Genomic DNA, 18,980 nt, shown 5'->3' with positions numbered 1-18,980 from the left:
GTTCAGTTGAGTAAAAATAACAATTCATTTGTATTAGATTTTAAAGATAAAAGTGACGTTTGTGATGCATGCCCGCAATTTATGAGTCACTCAACATCTGTTAAAGATCCTTTTTGATCACTTTTTCTGCATTCTCTCATGTCTGGAAAGCAGCCAAACAGCGTTACTCACTGGTACATCCGATAAAAAGGACCAAAGACAACCTCGTCCTTTGCGTTATCGGTATCCATGTAGTGCAGTCCTAGTGTTTCGGCCTCTGCTGAAGGACAACAAGGCAATGGTGAACAAGCTGTTTAATGCAGACAGCCACTTTTCAACATGGCACTTCTTTGAAAGAGCCAGGCTGAAACAGTCCACTACACTCATCTCTACTTATCTCCCACTCGCTCCTGCTCTTTGCCACATACAGTGCTATCTGCACTTCTTTCACACTCTCATCATATATTAACACAGCTCAGGGCTGGCTCTCTAATCCACAGCTAAACTGATGTTGAAATGCCGGCTTCAACAGTTTATTATTGCAGAGATAACTCAACCCTTTGGGCCTTGTTGCTGGCGAGAGTACTGTAGTAAACACAGGCACGGCGGTGGCTGTACCGTCCAGCCTCCGAGTGTCAGCAGAGAGGATGAAGCTTCTGCCAAACACCATGTATGATTTACACACATCATCATCAGAAAACTGCGGTTTAACACACTCGAGTATTATGTATTGGGGTTTCTTTTTTTTCTGGATTTCTTTTTCATTTTTTGTTTGCCTGCCCATAAATCTCTCAAAATTTAGGGCCCCATTTAGGTCTAATGCTGGGTTTGAGTGCCGTCCAGGTCAGATGGGCTCATGGTGAAGATCTCCCAGAGAGATTATCTTTCAAAGTTTCGAAGTTGACGCTTGATTCATTCAGGCAGCGGTAATAAATCACTGATCATTTGCCCTTTTTTCCCCCCAAACAAACAGAGCTCTTAATCCTGTTTGGTTAAGAGGAACGTTTTTCTCATTTTGAGAAATGTTAACAAACCGGTCTCTTTTTATTACGCTATTTTGTTCGGAATAATTATGCCCCTGCACTGAGTGCCGTCACCAAGTCTGGACAGACAGAGGCTTGGTGACGTTCTTTGTACGTTCTGTCTGTGGGTGGTAGTCTTTGTTCGCATAGGTCTCACTAGTCGTAACGTCCTGTCTTGAGTGCCTCTTCAGCATCCTCATGAGTCGTTTACCCTTTACTCTTATCTATGAGAGGTCTGTAACCCCTCCTTTTCAACATTAGACTGTCCACACACACACAAACCCATGCAACTTTATCTCTCAACTTAAAATTGTCATATTCAGTAAATACATTTGAAATAAGATAAAAGTGTGTTTTTGTAGTTGTTTCCTCTGTGTATCCTGATTACAAGAAGTTACACTGAACGCTCTGCATTGCGTTTAACCTGTACATTTGAGTCTTGGAGCCTCACTCTTATCAACACTCCATCAAAGAACAAACCCGACCGGCTCAGGTCTCCTTCCTCTTCACCTTGAGCTATTCGGAGCCTGTGTTTGCGTTTCGGCGCATTAACTTTACACTCCCTTTGTTTTCAGTGGACGGGCCGGGAATTATGTAATAGACTTGCCGTAAAAGCGTGGCTCTGTTTGAGAATCCCAAATGCTCTGCATTTAAGAAAACACAGGCCAGGCCTGGCCTCTCAGCTTCTTTATGACCATCTTTGCTTAAGCATGGGGGATGCAGGAGTTCAAAAGCCCACCAGTGCTTTTATGATGTCAGAGGCAGAATAAGATACCTAGACGCTGCTGTAGGACTACGGTTCGTGAGCCATTTCTTTCCAGCAGGAATCTGGAGCATTTACAGGACGGCTGGCACTAACCTCTGCTTTCTCCATGCTGTACGTTTCTCTGCTGCGGACACTTGAGGGGGGAAAATTTGTTTAGGTGTGTGAAGATGGAGTACCGTATGCTAGGGGATTATGAGGCGGCTGCTTGATTTGTGGACGGAATGTCCACGCAGATCCAGGCCTACAGCCCAGTGTGCGCGCGCGCACACACACACACACACACACACACACACACACACGCGCGCACACACACTCACTCCTACACTCTTAAACAACATCCTTTCTGAAGTTCAGAACGCCTTGGTTTATTAACAGCAAGTGCCAAGTTCTAGAGAAGTTACTGTAAGCTGAGGTAATGTCAGCACTATGAAGCATTATACTATGTAACAGTCTACTAACAGAAAAGGACAAGATCATGCATCTATACGGCTCCTGAATTTAGTCCAGGAGTGATAGTAGAGATTATTTCAGTCCTTCCTGGGCTTATTTAAAAAAAAAAAAACCCTTCTCAGCCTTTCCACTCTATTTTGACATTGCACAGCTCTACCATTGAAAACAACCAGATCTTTTCGAATGATTGCTTAATTCAGTTTCACTGCTATGATGGTGCAGGAAATTCACTTTTTTCCCAACTTTTTTCCTTCATTCCTGAGGGAAACACTCATTAATTACATGTCCGAGAGAAGCCACTGTATCATGGTGTTTGGTCAGCACATGCTGGTGGGCTCGCAGATCTGAAATGAGTTGGCGGTCAGCTGTTTTGAGCTTTTAGTACCATTAAAGGGACTCCGTGGTGATTTGTTTTAGGCACTCAGTAAAGCATCTTTAAACAGTCCCTCCTGCAGCATGACATCGCCCGAGAACCTTTGAACGCTGCTGTAGGACTACACTGTGTAGGGCCTTCACCTTGAAATGATAAAAGGGGTGAGTTATCGCTTTGTTTATCATGCTCTTAAACCCCTTGAAGTGCATTATTAAAGGACAGAATGCATTGGAAAGAGTATTGTTAAGACTATTTTTACAAATCTTGTAAATCTTGGTAATTTATGTCGCCTGGTGCTGCGGGAATTTCACCTCACCCTTCTGGTTTGCATTTAGGGTTGAGCCGCACTGGAGGCTAGCGTGTATTGGGACGTAGGTGGTTGAGGGGGTAATTGGTTCTTTCTCTTTCTCCCTCTCTATCTTCCACTCACTCTGTCTCACCTGTGGGGATTTACTGCGATGACCTCCCAGCTCCCCGGCCTTGCCAGGTTCTCAGACTTGAGGCGAAGGCCTCCGGCACCAGGAGCTGAGCCTGTGCTTTAATCAGGTCTGGGTTGTGAGCGATTTGATTTTAATGCTGGGGGGGCCGGATGTGATGGTGTGATTGACTGCCGTGCTGAGGGGAGGTGGGATGTCGGTGGTGAGTAACACCATTAATGGTATTGCTTCATTTCTTAAAGTGGCATAAGCAGTGTGTGTGACCATACGCTGGGTCTACCCTCCCAGCCCTCCACCTTTGCCCTAGTCATCCCCTTTGTTTCCTCTCGCCCTATGATTCGCAGCTACTTATTCGCCCACACCCCATGATATTACCGCTGTGTGAACTTCAGTGTGCACATTGATCGCTTCGGGCATTTTTTCGGGCATAACACTGTTATCGTGATAATCACCGTGTGTCAGTTTCCTCTACAAGTGAAGTGAGGCAGTGTGACTCAGTAGGCTGAACGTCTGCTCTCAAGCGACTGAGAGGAGCCCAAAAGTGTTCCGTGCGCGCTTGTGCCACAGAGGGGAGGTGCCGAGGCATCCTTAGCTGGGTTTATGGTGTGTAATTGTGTAGTGGGGAGGCTGTGCCCTCTGTTTCTCCTCTTAATGGCTGTTTGTGTGTTGTATTTAGACTCAGATTTATGTGTGGGAGGGGCGCAAGGCGAGGCTCTGATTTACTGCTAGGGGTGGTATTTGCTGAATATGTGTATGTGCGCACACGTTCTGCTTGTATGTTCCAGGTGATCGTGCAGTCTGGCCGGCAGCCCAGCGTGCTGCAGAAACTGTGTCAGCTGCCGTTCCAGTACTTCAGCCACCCGCACCTCATCAAAGTGCTCTTCCCCTCACTAATCAGCGCCTGCTACAACAACCAGCAGAACAAAGTCATCCTGCAGCAGGAGATGAGCTGTGTGCTCCTGGCCACATTTATACAGGTACGTTACAGGTTCTTGTACAGAAAACACACGCATCCATGCATCTGTAGCTAGAGATACATTGATATTACTCAAAGTAAAAGACTGACTCATGCAAATTTTCACACAGTTATATGAATTGCCTACGTACTTCCCTTATTCTTTAGGGGTTGTTTTTTTTTTTGTTTGTTTTTAAACTAGTCTTATTTATAAATCATACCACATTCTAGATCTTAAATAATCATGCCGAGGTTTGTCTTCCCGTCTCACCTGCAGCACGTCCTCTGACCTGTAAAGCCCCCTGTCCTCCCACACACACACCTTTCCACTGTTTCTGCACAATGTCAACGTTTGACTCTTATCTCTCTCAACTCCAGTTTTGTTCCTGCCCTTTTGTTTTTTTTGCCGCTCTCGTTACCCTCCTTTTTCCAAAGAAGCAGCCTCTACTGCAAAGATGGATGGCTTCCTCTGTCGATTTGGGTGGATTTACCTGCCACCGGTTGAGCCTCTTGTAAACAGGCCGACTCCTTCATCTTCCCCCTGACAATCTTCCCTGCACTGGCCCACTACCTAGATTATTTATGCGGAGATTAGCGCTCACTTCGACAAGGACGGGCGATTGTCATTCCATTCAAACAATGAGAAGATACACAGCATCCTGTACCACAGTGTGTGATGGTTCTGTTGACTTGTTTTACAAAGAACAGTAGTTTGTGAAGTTTGGGTAAAACCAGGATTGCTGCTGATGTTTTATTCTTCCCCTGACTGTAAAGGTATCGCAGTACAGTAATGTATAGTGCATAATATGCTTTACATAATCTATACCATACAGTGGGTCTTTACACATTTTTGTTGCTAAATGGAACTTGCTAACATACATAGAATTACTAATCAAGGAAATTTAGACACACAAGACCTAAAAAAAATATTTTTTCTAACATAAGTTTCCAACATGAGCACTGTTAGTGATGCAAAACATCCAGGCGATAATACAAATGCTGCCATTCAGGAAAAACTTACTGTATTTCTCTGGCAGATGGGACGATCCCAGTATTTCTACACTTTCTGGTTGATTGGATAAAAGTTCACATTTTTATCTATAACAAATGGAAAAGCAGATTTTTGATTCGTTTATTTGGGTTCCAAACAGGCACAATACTGATTGTGTAAAAAATAAAAAAGTATAAAAAAAAAAAAAAAAAAGGTTCCGTTGACTTAATTCGGGGTGTTGCAGTTGCAGACTTACTGTGTTTTTTGTTTTGTTTTTCCTGTAGGATTGTGCCTCCAGTGAGAAACAGACTGACAACAAGCCCTCACAACAAGGTGAGTCATCTCAGACTTAATGAGCTTTATTTTATCCATTTTTCAGCTTCCTTGCTGGGTAGCCAACTATCATTTGTGTAATTATCTGACTATTATTATATATTATTGCCTGTCAGAGATTACATTTCAATGCCCCTCCCCCAAACAATTAACCTTATCATTACATAATAAATTCATTTTAACCATTTGTACAATACAAATGAATTGCAGGTAATGGCTGTTTATTTAATCTCCGTGAGAAACGCTGAAGGTTTTTATTTTATTATTTTTTGTTCAGTTGTGTATTCAGCGAGATTCTCTCTCCACTTCTCTTATCCACAGAGAGGAGCTGTGCTCTTCCAGATTACCGTGAGCTGTCCAACCGCTTCCCCCGAGATCAATGGGACTCAGCACTTCAGTTCTTCCTCAACAAGCAGGAAGAGTAAGCTAGACGAGTGTACACACTGGAATACACACAGAGTGCTTCAGTGTGTGCTCCGGAGCAGTACACAGCGGAGTACGGACTATTACGTGGTCATTTGTACCAGCACATTTGCTCTAAGCACAACATCAAAAAACTTTCACTACACATCGTTTCAATTACTGTACGTGGGCTTTTAGCCAAGTCTGACAAGTATATGCCTGCATGTAGCAACTGATTTTTTCGACTGGATTTTCTTAGATCTCCTTAATAACGGCGCATTTAACCAAATAATTACATCATAAATTCAGATTAACTTTTTGGGTGTATACACTGTAATAAACCGCCCTCACAATGCAAATACTTAAGGGCAACATAACAAGTTACGTTTATAAAGTTGTTTGAATGTATGAGCATATTTGCTATGTAAATGTACAGGTATTAGGAACTGTCAGTTTAACGTGAAATCTGTTATCATCCAAATGAATGGATCTGTTGAAGCAGATTTTTTGAAGTGCACAATCGTTTACTGTTCTTCTTCCCCATGTTTGTGGTTTATTATTTGTACGGTTTATATTTTGTTTTGTACATAAAAGGTGTTATTTCTTTAATGATCATAGGATTTATCTGTTCAGAGCACACCAAGTTACTTCAGTTGTTTTTTTGTAATATTAAATTGTTATGCATAAGAAAAAAGAACAGTGACAATTGTTTGTTAGTTTATAGTCTGAAGTCTGGATTTCTTTCCTGTGTTTCATACTTATAATTTATAAAGCCTCATTTTATATATATATATATATATATATATATATATATATATATATATATATATATATATATATATATATATATATATAAAATTCATTTCCCACAAATGCTGTGCGAAGCATATCTTAATTTGAATTGTTCCTTTTCTTTGTATTTCTCCCTGAGAAGTGAAGCACTTATAATTTATAGAAACTGTTTTCCCCATTTAATAAAATATTAAAGGCATGTGTGTACCTTGCGATCTTGATTTTAGTGACTACAAAATTAGAAGTCATTTCGTGAGGGCGTTTGCATGGTAAGAAAAGACATTTGCAAAATTTTCAGTTAGTATGATTGAAAATTGGTTTGTTATTAGTCCAGATATTTTCACACGTCTCATGCAAATATCAGAAAGTAATATGACAGACACTGTCGATGATTGTGCATGCAGATGTTTATCCCCCTGCTTGTGTTTTTACTGGAGAGGTGAGAACTGATCAGATGAGATAAAATTCAGCTTTGCAAAATATAATGACGTGCAAGTAGTACAAACGTGTCTCATATTGAACAGTACTTGCCGACGCAAATCTGGAAACAAACTGGTATTTTGTCTTAGGTTGAGCTGCAGGTTTTAACTGAAAATTCTCGGTAGTGTACATTTAGTTGTCTGTCTCCTGGATAAGCCGCATTAAGACTGAAATTTGACGTGGGCAAAACGGCACAGTGAAAGGACTTCAAACTAGGTTCAAGTCCTCAGTGTGGCCTCGGGGCACCACAAACAGCCGTGTGTGTGTGTGTGTGTGTGTGTGTGTGTGTGTGTGTGTGTGTGTGTGAGAGAGAGAGAGAGAGAGAGTCAGAACCAGTGCATTTCCACCAGTTACCCACTGCTGCTTCTGAGTAACTTTATACATTAGTGTGTCAACATGAGCTGGAGCCTCTCAGGTCACATCCTTCACAGGCACAAGGTTTCACACACATACACACACACACACACACCTATCCCTCCATTCAGAATTGTGTCTCCACAATAATAAATCTGTCAAGTGTTTCTGTGAAGACACCAAGAGATGGTGTGAGTAATGCACACACACACACACACACACACACACACACATACACACACATACATACATATATATATATATATATATATATATATATATATATATATATATATATATATATATATATATATATATATATATATATATATAACTATATATATAACTGTGTATTATAAATTCCATCAGTTTCTCTTTGCTTCATAGAACTTCTGAGAGTGAATTAAACATTAGATTTAATAAAGACATTTTTGATAAATGTAAATCTGTGCCACTTCTTCCAAGATTAGTATCCTACCTATAATTGTATAATATTTCCTCTTTCAGAACAGTGGTTGCAGTAACACACTCCTGCTATGATGGATATTGTTTCAAACAGTCCCTCGGTTGCTTTGCTTCATTCATTCAGAAAGAAATGTTTGGTTTAATTTTTGTCCCTCATCATTTTTTCATGAAACTTAAATGCTTCTCCAGTGAAAATGATGCCGTTTTCGAAATAACGGGGATTCAGTGAGATTTGCATTTGTTTGCATGTATAAGGTGTAGAAACACCTTGATTAGCTCTATAACCGCATACTTCCGTATTAAATAGTAGGCTACCGGCACTTGCATACTATTTGTATATACTCTCAGGATACGAGCTGTACAGGTTTACACATTATGAAATAGAAGTCTAATTTTTCACAATTAAAAAAAAAAGTGTTTTTCTTTTGGTTTTTTTCCCGTTTGAGTTTGATTGGATCAAAATGTAGCCTATGCGGTTTGTTTTATAAGCAATTCATTATGAACAGTTGTAAGATTTTAAGCTGAGGATTTAAACAGATATAACCTCTTCATTTCCACATTTTTCGCAGGAATTGTAGCACAAGTAGCCCAGAGACACGGAGACTACTTAAACAAATACTTTTCACTTTTCTGCCGACTTCCTGCTCTGCTTGAGGTTCATTTCAATTCTCCAAATCGAAATCAAAACAAGAAGGAAAGTTAGCTCGAGGATTGTCGATTTGAACTAAACAGAAATGTTTCTACGCTAGTGTAATATTGTCCAGATGTTGTAGGATTGTGGGATTAAATGTGGATATTTTGATTGTCTTTATTAGGCTATATAGTTTCTCCAGTTTGGAATCATTTATTGACGCCAAAGCCTGTTACCAGTAAGACGCATTGTATTTCACAGATTTGGCAAATTTCTGCTTTGAGTTTGATTTATTCGAAATCCACACATTAATTACTAAACATTTTAGACGCAAACTCATTTGTAATAATAGTGATTTGTTTGTGATCTGTATTTTTAAACATGGTTAATTGTTCATTTGTTGAAATGTCCTTTCATTTAATAAGCTCATTTCATTAGCGCTGTAGAATTCAATTGGGAGAAGAATGTCGTCTGAAATTCAGTTTTTGGGGAATGTCTATAGTGCCTTAGACTGTTGTTTTGTTTTGGTTTTTTTTAAATGTTCACTATTGCAATTAAAAAATATTGCGACTCAAGGTATAATATGCACTTTATAATTACAATGTTACTGGAATTCGTTCCTCATTAAAATATGTTTAACGTCATAATAATAATAATAATAATAATAATCATTATTATTATTATTATTATTATTATTATTATTATTATTATTGTTATTATTGTAATTATTATTATTATTAATAATAATTATTATTATTATTATTATGTTTAACGTCTTGTTTTGTATGAATAAATATCTGTCTGTCTATCTGTCTGTCTGTTTATCCACAATAGGATAAACACAATAACTGAATAACCGTTAACTGAAGCCTGAACAGTAGTCTTATTGTTAACCCCCTTCTCGTTTTTCCTTGCCAGAATGTATTTTTAATGTTGGGAATATAAAACACCGAGTGATTTAATAAGCAGCAGGTCGCAGGTTGACCTGATCTCCGGGTAGATGGGAATGGAAGTGCGGCCGCAGGGTTTGTGGAGGGAGTTGCTGTGCAGCTCGGTGTTGTTGTAGCTCTCGCTCTCTCTTTCTCTCTCTCTCTCTAGCTCTCTGTGTGTGTGTGTGTGTGTGTGTGTGCGCGCAGGTGATGCCGGGCGCAGATAAGACGCCGCCCATCTCCCCTCTGTCTAGACTCGCGCCTTTACGAGCCCAGAGCTCAGTGTTCACGAGTCCGAGGCTAAGCGACACTCTGAATATCCGCTCCTACACCCGATCCGCGCGCTGATAACGCAGAGATCTATGAAGGGTTACATCTGACAATTCAGACAACTTTGAATCGCTTTATAGCGTCTTGGCTCAGTGCCAACATGTGGGTCACCTAACACAGGGTGAGAAGAGCCAAACCAAGACCAGGGGCCAAGAAACATTGAGAAGCAAACACATCTCCCCTTCACACACTCCGAGAGAAAAAAAGGCACTGAATTGTACCAGTCTTGGTCGCTGGGGTGTTACCAGGTAGAAAAATACGTGGTAGTGTACCTTTAAAATATATAAATATATGTATATGTAAATATATATCCACATTTCCTGGTGAAAGACACAATGTACAAAAGATGTACAACATACCCCCTCAGAGACAAGGAAAGGTACAGCTTAGTACCCCTTTTCTGATCGTGCACAATCGCAATGAATTAAACTAGGAATGAAGATTAGCTCGTTATTCTCAGCCAGACTATTGACATTTTGCATAGGCTTCTTTTCAGGGTATCTGTATTGATTAAGCACAAAGACACCTTCTCACACCATTCATCATCCCCTTATTAGTCCCATACTCTCAGAACAATGGCTACTAACTGTAGCTTTCCTTGTGGCTGGGTATGAAACCCTCAAGGGTACATCTATTGTACCTTAATACGTGGACATAGTGTACATTTCAAAATTATACACGCTATAAATGGACAGAGATTAGTTTTTTGTGTGAGGCTTTAAAGGTACACTACATGCACCTTTCTAGGTAAATGATACATACTATAGGTACAAAAGGTGTACGCATGAGGGAAGGAAAAAGTACAGTTTAGTACCTTTTTTCCTAAGATTATATTAATACTCACTAACACTGCCTCATCTACAACACTATTCTAATTTATTCCCTAATAAATTATCTAATTATGAGTAAATTAATTTCACAAATATATTCTAAATCAACACCAATACATTTACTTCTTTTGTTTGGAATGTACATTATTTTTGATGATGTAAAAAAAAAAAAAATGCAAGCCAAATAATTCATGTAATATTCCTTTCCCGTGTTGAAATCAGATAGCAGAACACTCAGGCTAAATGCCATTCACTGATATTTAATCGCCATTTTCTGGCGTGGCGTTGAAGTCTGTGCTGTAGATCGATATGCTGTTATCCACTAATAAAATCCCGAATAGATATTTTTGATTAGTCTTCTTCTATATTTTCTTTTCTTTAAAAAAAAATAATAAAAAAAAAGATATAGATACCTTCGCATGCAAAGTTTTTCTCAGACATAAACAACACTTAGCATAGTTTATTAAGGTCATTTCTTAATTCTCGCTCGGACTCTCGTCCTGACAATAAATAACAATAACTTACTTTTGTTCTCTCGAGAAGTTCAAACAATTTGTCCTCCATCCGTAAAGATAAAATAGTCTACATGTGACTTTTATACATTGTCTTCGGAGATCATGCGCATTAAGACAAACGTGGCTCTGTTGTCTCATTGAATTAGGGAAATGTCATCAGGTGTTGATAAAACTACGTAAGGAATACTGGTAAAGACATTATTGTTATTTGTTATGTTGTTGACAGTGGGTCAACTTGTTCATATTCCTCGGGAAGATATCGGATCCGTGTGGGTTCCTGCCTTTAGGGCTGAAGTAAACGCGTGTGGTGAGTCCCTGCTTCTTGGCTCCGTGTGGTTGTTTTTTGTTTTGTTTTGTTTTTGTTTTTTTGACACACTTGTGCGTTCCGAGTTTTAATCCACTGTGTTGCTGTATGTTGTTTTCCGTGGTTCCGTCGTGTTCCTCAGGTGGAGATGGTGAGGTGCTCTGTGTTCATGCAGATCGGGGTGGGGTTCAGCATGCTGGGGTGGACAGAGGTCACTGAACTCCATCACGTTTCCACAGGACTGGACACCATGCTGTTGGGGGTGTCGGGTAACTGCGATGACAGCGAAGTCACATCACTGCCCGAGGAGGTGCCCAGAGAACCCGACTCAGAGAAGGACACCTTTACAGAGTGAGGAAAACGGGGATTTAGCATATCTATATCTAAACACAAAAAAATATTGTAATAATGAAATTTATTTAGAGAAAAGTCTATTGCTATTGACGGTGCCATTTAAGAAAATAAATAAATACATCTCTGTGGCACCTATATATATATATATATATATATATATATATATATATATATATATATATATATATATATATATATATATATACTATTGCTCCACAGTAAACTGAAAAATCATTTAGTGGAACAAAACAAAATGGTTATAGATTCATGCTCCAAAACGCTCTTTAAGAAATTTAAAACATTATTCTAAGCATCCTTTCCTGTTCCCTTGTTTAAAATTAAATATCTATATTTGGATATGCATAATAAGTCGGTGTGGTTCAAACATCCTACACCAAACCAGATGCTTCATAAATATGCATAAATTTAAACATGAGACCAAAAGTGTAGTGCACTAAAAATCGGCTCTACAAATAGGCTACAGTCCAATATCGTATAGGCCTATCGCGCCATTCATTTAGTAGATAATTACACAGTTGGGAGCAAAGGTTTGCACAGCCTTGGGACAAAATGAAGAACACTATACCATTATAACAATTTATATCTAGATATTTTGTGAGTTTTCGTTGATGTTCCTTTCCTATCATAAGTCAATCTAACAAAAACAGCAAAATGGTTTTAGATATTAACAATGAAAATATTTTTTGAAAAGTGTGCATTTCCTTTCCTGATTGTGATATAAATATTCTCTAAAAACATGTCTACCCTTTTTCTTTAGAACTGCCTCCAACCTCTTTCATATCCTCCGAGCAGCGTTTGGATCCTCTCAGTTGTAATATTCACCCCTTTCGTCTTCTTGACACATCTGTTCTAACTCTGCCAGATTGATAGATTAGCCCATTCTTTTTGGATAAATCTGTTAGAACTTTGCCAGATGTCATATACCATACACTACCAGGTCTGGAGACCAAGAGGGTCCATGACAAAGCTTCTTGCTTTTGATTCTTTGCCAAATACCTAACTGTTTTTTTTTTCCTGTTTATTTGTCCTTATGTTTTGGGTTGGTGTCTTGTTTCAGGATAGACCCAGATTATATTTACCTTTTTCCTTTTAACTTCCTTCACTTATCAATTCTATTTTTTGCGGGTAAATTGTAACATAGAAATGGAGGCATACACAGCGGTGTAACCTGGCCTGGGAATTGGGGGCTGCAGCCCTGAAGATTTTTTCTTTAGCCTCAAATAATTCTCCACTTGGAGCGGTTTGTCACTACGTAACTGAACTTCAGTAAAAGATGACGGCGTGTTGTAATTTTATATCTTCAGTGAAGGAGGCGAGGCCAATCAGACAGGGTTTACAGGAAAAGACGTGGAAACACTCGTGTCTTATTGCCTGACAGCTCTCACTTCTGCCTAAGGCTAGCTCACAGTCAGTTTGAGGAAAAATGGATATAGAGTACGCCTTTTTTAACTAAATGGGCTGAAACTGAAACACTGAAATCCTCTCATGCTGAGCAGGAAAACAAGGTGTGTAAATGACTTATATGTGAATATGATGGAATAATAACAGATACTGTACTCTGCATGGCACTGTAGCAGCTAAACCCATACACTGATAACTTAGTTGTGCCTCCCCTTGATTAGTGACACCAAACTAGTCTAGTCTCGTCTTAGATAGAACTTTTATATTTTATTGGTCCTGCAAATAGTGATAACACCCGAGGCAGGTTTTATGATAAATCCAACTTTTTGTCCAATTTTCACATTTTTTAAGCAATTAGCCCTTACAAACAAGAAAACAAATGCATGCAAACAGTCTATTTAGAAGTACATTTTATAAAGTTTTTTGATGTAGAAGAATCTGGGCTCAGTCCTGGATGATTAACAGTGCAGCTAACGCCCCCGGGCCTATATTTTCCTTTTTTTCACCTAGGGACACTGGGGAACGCAAATTTCACTCAGCTGTAACCATTTTAAATGTTTCTTTTATCTGAGATGTAGATAGCATAATGAGTGTGGAGTAGAGGTGATTCTTTATACCAGCTGCTGGAAGGCGGGCTGCTCCAGGTCGCTCTGTAGCGCGAACTCGCTCAGCGCTTTCCATGGAGGCTGGTAGGTCTGCACTTCTACAGGATTCCCCTGCACCGTGTTGTCATGCCGGATGGGACTACCTGCCACTAGAGGTGTCCCTGTTAGACCCTGGAGATTCTGTGGGTGGCAGAAGAAACAGGAATTTATATATATATATATATATATATATATATATATATATATATATATATATATATATATATATATATGCTTTTTGCAGTCATTGTGCAGCACAACTACGCAAGATGCAAAGATGCATTATTATTATTATTATTATTATTACTATTATTATTATTATTGCACTTAAGTCTTTTCGTGCGCAAAACATTTTGTGCTGAGAATCGTAAGGAACAAGAAGGCGAGAGCAAAGCAGACTTTTGAAAGACTTTAGACTCTTACGGTTTTGTCGCTGTGCTGCTGCTGCTGGAGTTGCTTCATGAGCATAGACCTCTTCTTGTCCTTGCAGCGTTTGTTCTGGAACCAGACGCGGATAACTCGCGGACTGAGGCCCGTCATCTCCACCAGCTGCTCCTTCATGAGCGCGTCGGGCCGCGGGTTGGCGTTGTAGCATGTGCGCAGTGTGTGCAGCTGCTTCTCGTTGAGCACAGTGCGCACACGGGTCGTCTTCTCCGACTGCTTGTGGACGTGGTTGCGGTGTGGGGGCTGCCGCACAGGTACCGGCTCTGCCAACAAACAAACCGCAATACCGTCTCGACTTTAGGAAATGTCATTATCCACATAATAACATACGCAGGACGCTGCGCATATCTGTGCGCCAAAATATGCAAACACATAAATCAAGGCAATACTTAAAAAAAAAAACGTGCTTTGGGTCGAGTATAAAAATAGTTGACCATCAACATTTGTGCAAAAGCGCAGTGCAACAACTCATGTGAGAAATTAAAAAGATGATTATATAAATTATCTCTGAGTGACACACCATCTCAACCTAAAAATCAGCAAAATACAAGAATAACATTCATAACAGATTCACAGTTTCGTTTCCAAATGCACCAGTAACCTCAATAAACATATTTTTTTATGTCCACTATTTAATCTTCTGTTTAATCCTTACAGCTATGCAAAATTTGTTTAGTCTACATAAAAAGATCAACATGGCAGAACTGCATGCCAGAAGCTTTTTTCTTGCCTTTACTGAACAATAGCAAGAACAATAACAACAACAACAACAACAACAATAGCAACAACAATAACAACAACAACAATAACAACAACAAAAACCCGCATATTTTGCATATTGATATTGATAAATCTTTTCTCTTCGTTTGTTTTTCTTGGTTTTAATGCATTTTAAGAAATTTATTAGCAGCATAAAATTAAATCATTTTAAATGCTGCAATATTTTCATTATAGATTTGAGTAATCCTTTGAGTAAATGTGTTGTTTGTATGTATTACAGTATTTAATTAAAAAAAATCAAGTCAATACTCAGCAGTCTAAACAACATTATTAGATATAAAATAATGACAATAGCATTACATAAATAAGAATTAAATCAGCCTAGATGTACATATATGTAGCCTACATACTAGATGTAAAATATATACATATGTATATATTTTTACAAATACCTATTATTATTATTATTATTATTATTATTATTATTATTATTATGTTTTAATAGTAATGTCTGAAGTATGAGTTCATGTGCTCACCGGCCATGTGCAGAGCTCTGGTGGAGTGTGTGTTGCCCGGGCTGATAGGTGGACTCCCCGACGCGGCGCGCTCCAGCAGCAGCCCGTGATCAGTCCGGCACAGCAGCTCCTCTTCCCGCAGAGAGAACTCATCTCCCGGCAGGAGGTGTCTGCTGCACACCGAGCACCTGAAACACTCCATGTGGTAAACGTTCTCCCGAGCACGCATTACCAAGTCACTGCTGCAGAAGCCCACGTTGCATTTCGCACATTTAATACCGAATAACCTGCAAAAGACAAAATAAACAATGAGTTAGGTCTCAAATTCCCAAGTGAACAACTGTAATTTTATTGCAGTATGATGATGATGATGATAATAATAATAATAATACTCATTGAAATAATAATAATAATAATAATAATAATAATAATAATAATAATAATTGCATTTTTAAATCATTAGACTACAACACCACATTTTATAATACAATTTTTAAACAAAAAAAACGAGCACCTAAATGTATATAAATTATTAGCCACATAATCCTCTAAAAAAATCATTTATTCTGACATTTTAGTAGAACAAACTACAAGTTCCACTGCAAACGAAAACTTCAGAAATACGGCCTTAAATATCCTACAAAATAAGCCTGAGACGCATAGATTCACAATTAGCCGGAAAAAAAACAACATTGCATTGCAACACTATGCATATTATGTCTGCATATGTTTGCAAATTTTAGCTTTCCCATCCATACGTTTATTCCTAAATTCCTCGTCTGCAAATTGTGGAAAGCAGAGGGACGTCTACCTTACGTAGTCTCTTTTGCAGTAGGTCTTGCCGTCCCGGACGAAGCAAGTACACGTCTCATCCAGGTACTGACTGCACTCTGCGCACTTCAGACACGCCGCGTGCCACTCCAGGTCCGGGGAGACCCGCAGGATATACTGGTCATGGATCTGACTTCCGCAGCCCACACACATGGCGATCCCGGACTTCTCTGTGTGCAAACGCGCGAATTAAAGCCATAACCTGCACCCAACTCCAGTGCCACATATCCTACTCAACGATCAATTCATGTCTGTCTTCATGCATTCTGCATTGCAAAGCGTTTTAGTTCACAAGTCCATGCATGCCACCCGAACAACATATTTTCCCCCATTTATTTGTGGAATCATGGTTGCCATTTCATTACACTAGTTGATGATGCTGTCTCACACCTTCAAGAACGAAAGCAAAAAAAAGGGACCGTTGAGTAACCTAATATTTCCTGTTTTAGACCTATACAAAATATCGAACAATACTGGTACAACTTTAACATTAGAAGCACATGCCCTTATTGAGCCTTATTTCCACAACTGCAAGTCAGAGTATGTACAGAAAACAACTAGCAACCCTAGAATCGCTTTACAAAACAAACATGGCACTTACTTTTTGAATGATCCCCCATATCACCCAAGAAAGAAGAATGGAGTAGAATATCCAGCATAAAGGATGGTCAGCGCGCACTGCTATAGATGAGGGGACACAGTGGGAGTGGGCAGCGGCCCGAGCACACCGAGAACTTGTAGCCGATCCGCGAGCTGCGGCGGCCCACGCGTGCCGTGACGTCACACGCAAACTCGGACCGCGTTCCTAGAGGAGTGTGTGTGGTGGAGGAGGTCCGAAAGTGCGCGTGCTGTGTGTGCGTGTGTGTGGGTGTGTGTGGGGGTGTGTTTCACAAGGAGATCTGATGAAAAAAACAATGTTTTCTAACATAACTGACTGTTACAGGTTGTAAACATAACCTCTAACAGTTCATTATTATTGTTGAGAATACCCTATGTAAAATGCGTAAAATTAGGCTATATATGCGTCTTCGATATGCTGACTGACATTTAATAAATTAAAACACACCTTATTTATCTACCATATCTCCTATAAAGCTAGACTGCCTCCAATTACTCTAAAATACGGAAATAGGGTTCTGTAATAACAATAAATAATAATTGACTATAATTAGATGGGCTATTAACTGAAAATATTTTTAACACAGGTCTACGTGATAATGAAATGAAAACGCACAGCATAGGCTATAGCTATTTGGAGTTATTTGAATATACATTTTCGAAAGAAAATAAAAATAGGTACAATTGATCAAAAATCAATATTGCCCAATCATCCAATTATATGTTACAGGTGATCATGCTCTTTCTGCTCTCTATTGATCCTTTTGTAGTGCAAGATGAAGGAGCGACTATTAGGAAACGCAGTCATACAAGAGTGTTTTCATTTCCGATCTGCGTAACAGATGCGAAGCTTTAAATCTGGTTGCTGGGCGTTTTCATGAGAACACGAAATCCTACAGGAAAGCAGCAGCAGAATGTTTGCTTTCTACACTTTGTAGCCCGACAGGAGGCTGTTTGCTCTATAGTGGAGAGCCTCCTACTGGAGTCACAAAACTATTACATACTGCAGAAGCACATCTTCATCTATCTACAGTCCACATGTCCAGTTTATTCTCATTATAACCAGCCAACCAAGTATTGAAAATAACGATTTCCTAGTAAACAATCATAAAATTTCAGTTATTTAATATCCTATAATGTATATTTAAGTAAAACAAGACAGTAAAAATAGTCAGTTTATTTAAAGCTAGAAAAAAATGTCCAGTCCTTTTTAGGATATTTTGACGTATTCCTCTATTCACAACATTATAGAGCAATTTTCTAACTCGCCAGAGATGAACCTTTCTTCTCTGGCTATTTTTTATTTATTTATTTGTAGAAAACGTTTCAAAGTCTAACAACTATCACTGTTAATTATAGCTGCTTAAATCATTATTTCTATTGCTTTTTAAATGTTGCAGACCATATGTTTTAAAATTATTTTAAAAGTACATTTTAAAGGAATTTGCAATTTACAAACTAGTATGCACTGAAACCAATTTGTAAATCATTACTTTTATTGTTTTTTTCTTAAAAAAAAAAAAAACATTTAAAAATACATTTCAAAGCAATCTGGAATTTACAAACTGGTCTGCAACCAATTTGTGAACGGTCTGTGAACAGAGTTTATAGATTTATTTATACTGAATATTTGTTTAAGATGTTCACAGATTACCACGCGTGTACACCGCAAATCGGCTGCACATTTTAAATAGCCTGCTCCTTTGACCCTGACCTTTAACATTGACCCTAACCAGTACTTACAAATAAATCCAATTAACTGAATGTAAACTAAGCAGGTCGTCCATGAGTGCCTTTTGCTTCTATATATGTTTTTCTAGCTATAAGGAGGAAGCGTGAGGCATTAGACAACAACAGAGGCGCTGGACCAATTCTGCTGGATTTTCTTTGCTATAATAACAAGAACAACAATAAAATAAACCAACCAACACACAGGCTAGATGTCTTTTTCAGACGCTATGATGCACGAAAGTTTTTAATTTGTCTTGATCTGTAAAAGACGAGGAGGGGCATAGACCACAAGACGTCAAATTTACAAGAATAAGTAGTCTAAAATTACATTAAAATGAACAATCTACAACGGTCTAAGTTAAA

At 38.9% G+C, this 18,980-nt stretch overlaps 2 protein-coding genes across 8 annotated transcripts in view; one reads left to right on the top strand and one right to left on the bottom strand.

The window, feature by feature from the left end:
* scaper (S-phase cyclin A-associated protein in the ER) overlaps positions 1–6,480 on the top strand; it is a 95,623-nt gene extending 89,143 nt beyond the window's left edge. For 5 of the 6 annotated variants that reach the window (XM_053642446.1, XM_053642445.1, XM_053642447.1 and 2 more), the window contains 3 exons: positions 3,813–4,004; positions 5,258–5,306; positions 5,628–6,480. In XM_053642446.1, the coding sequence (XP_053498421.1) occupies positions 3,813–4,004; positions 5,258–5,306; positions 5,628–5,731 (345 nt within the window). In that variant the 3' untranslated portion in view covers positions 5,732–6,480. Of the gene's footprint in view, positions 1–3,812; positions 4,005–4,259; positions 4,652–5,257; positions 5,307–5,627 lie in introns of all 6 variants that reach the window. The other variant, XR_008387772.1, reaches the window with a different exon arrangement.
* Positions 6,481–10,434: 3,954 nt separating this feature from the next.
* isl2a (ISL LIM homeobox 2a) lies at positions 10,435–17,266 on the bottom strand. Of its 2 annotated transcripts, XM_053642434.1 has the most exons (6): positions 16,870–17,266; positions 16,249–16,438; positions 15,459–15,724; positions 14,182–14,465; positions 13,732–13,899; positions 10,435–11,680 (listed from the first exon to the last, which is right to left on the bottom strand). In XM_053642434.1, exons 1-6 carry the CDS (start codon positions 16,925–16,927, stop codon positions 11,564–11,566), a joined length of 1,083 nt encoding a protein of 360 aa, XP_053498409.1. In that variant the 5' UTR covers positions 16,928–17,266; the 3' UTR covers positions 10,435–11,563. The 2 variants fall into 2 exon arrangements, with proteins under 2 accessions (XP_053498409.1, XP_053498410.1); XM_053642435.1 differs by lacking the exon at positions 16,870–17,266 and having other exon boundaries at positions 16,254–16,385.
* Positions 17,267–18,980: the final 1,714 nt, after the last annotated feature.

The sequence above is a fragment of the Ictalurus furcatus genome, chromosome 14 (genome assembly GCF_023375685.1).
Source record: "Ictalurus furcatus strain D&B chromosome 14, Billie_1.0, whole genome shotgun sequence".
NCBI lineage: Eukaryota > Metazoa > Chordata > Actinopteri > Siluriformes > Ictaluridae > Ictalurus > Ictalurus furcatus.
This window is presented reverse-complemented; position numbering and strand designations above follow the sequence as displayed.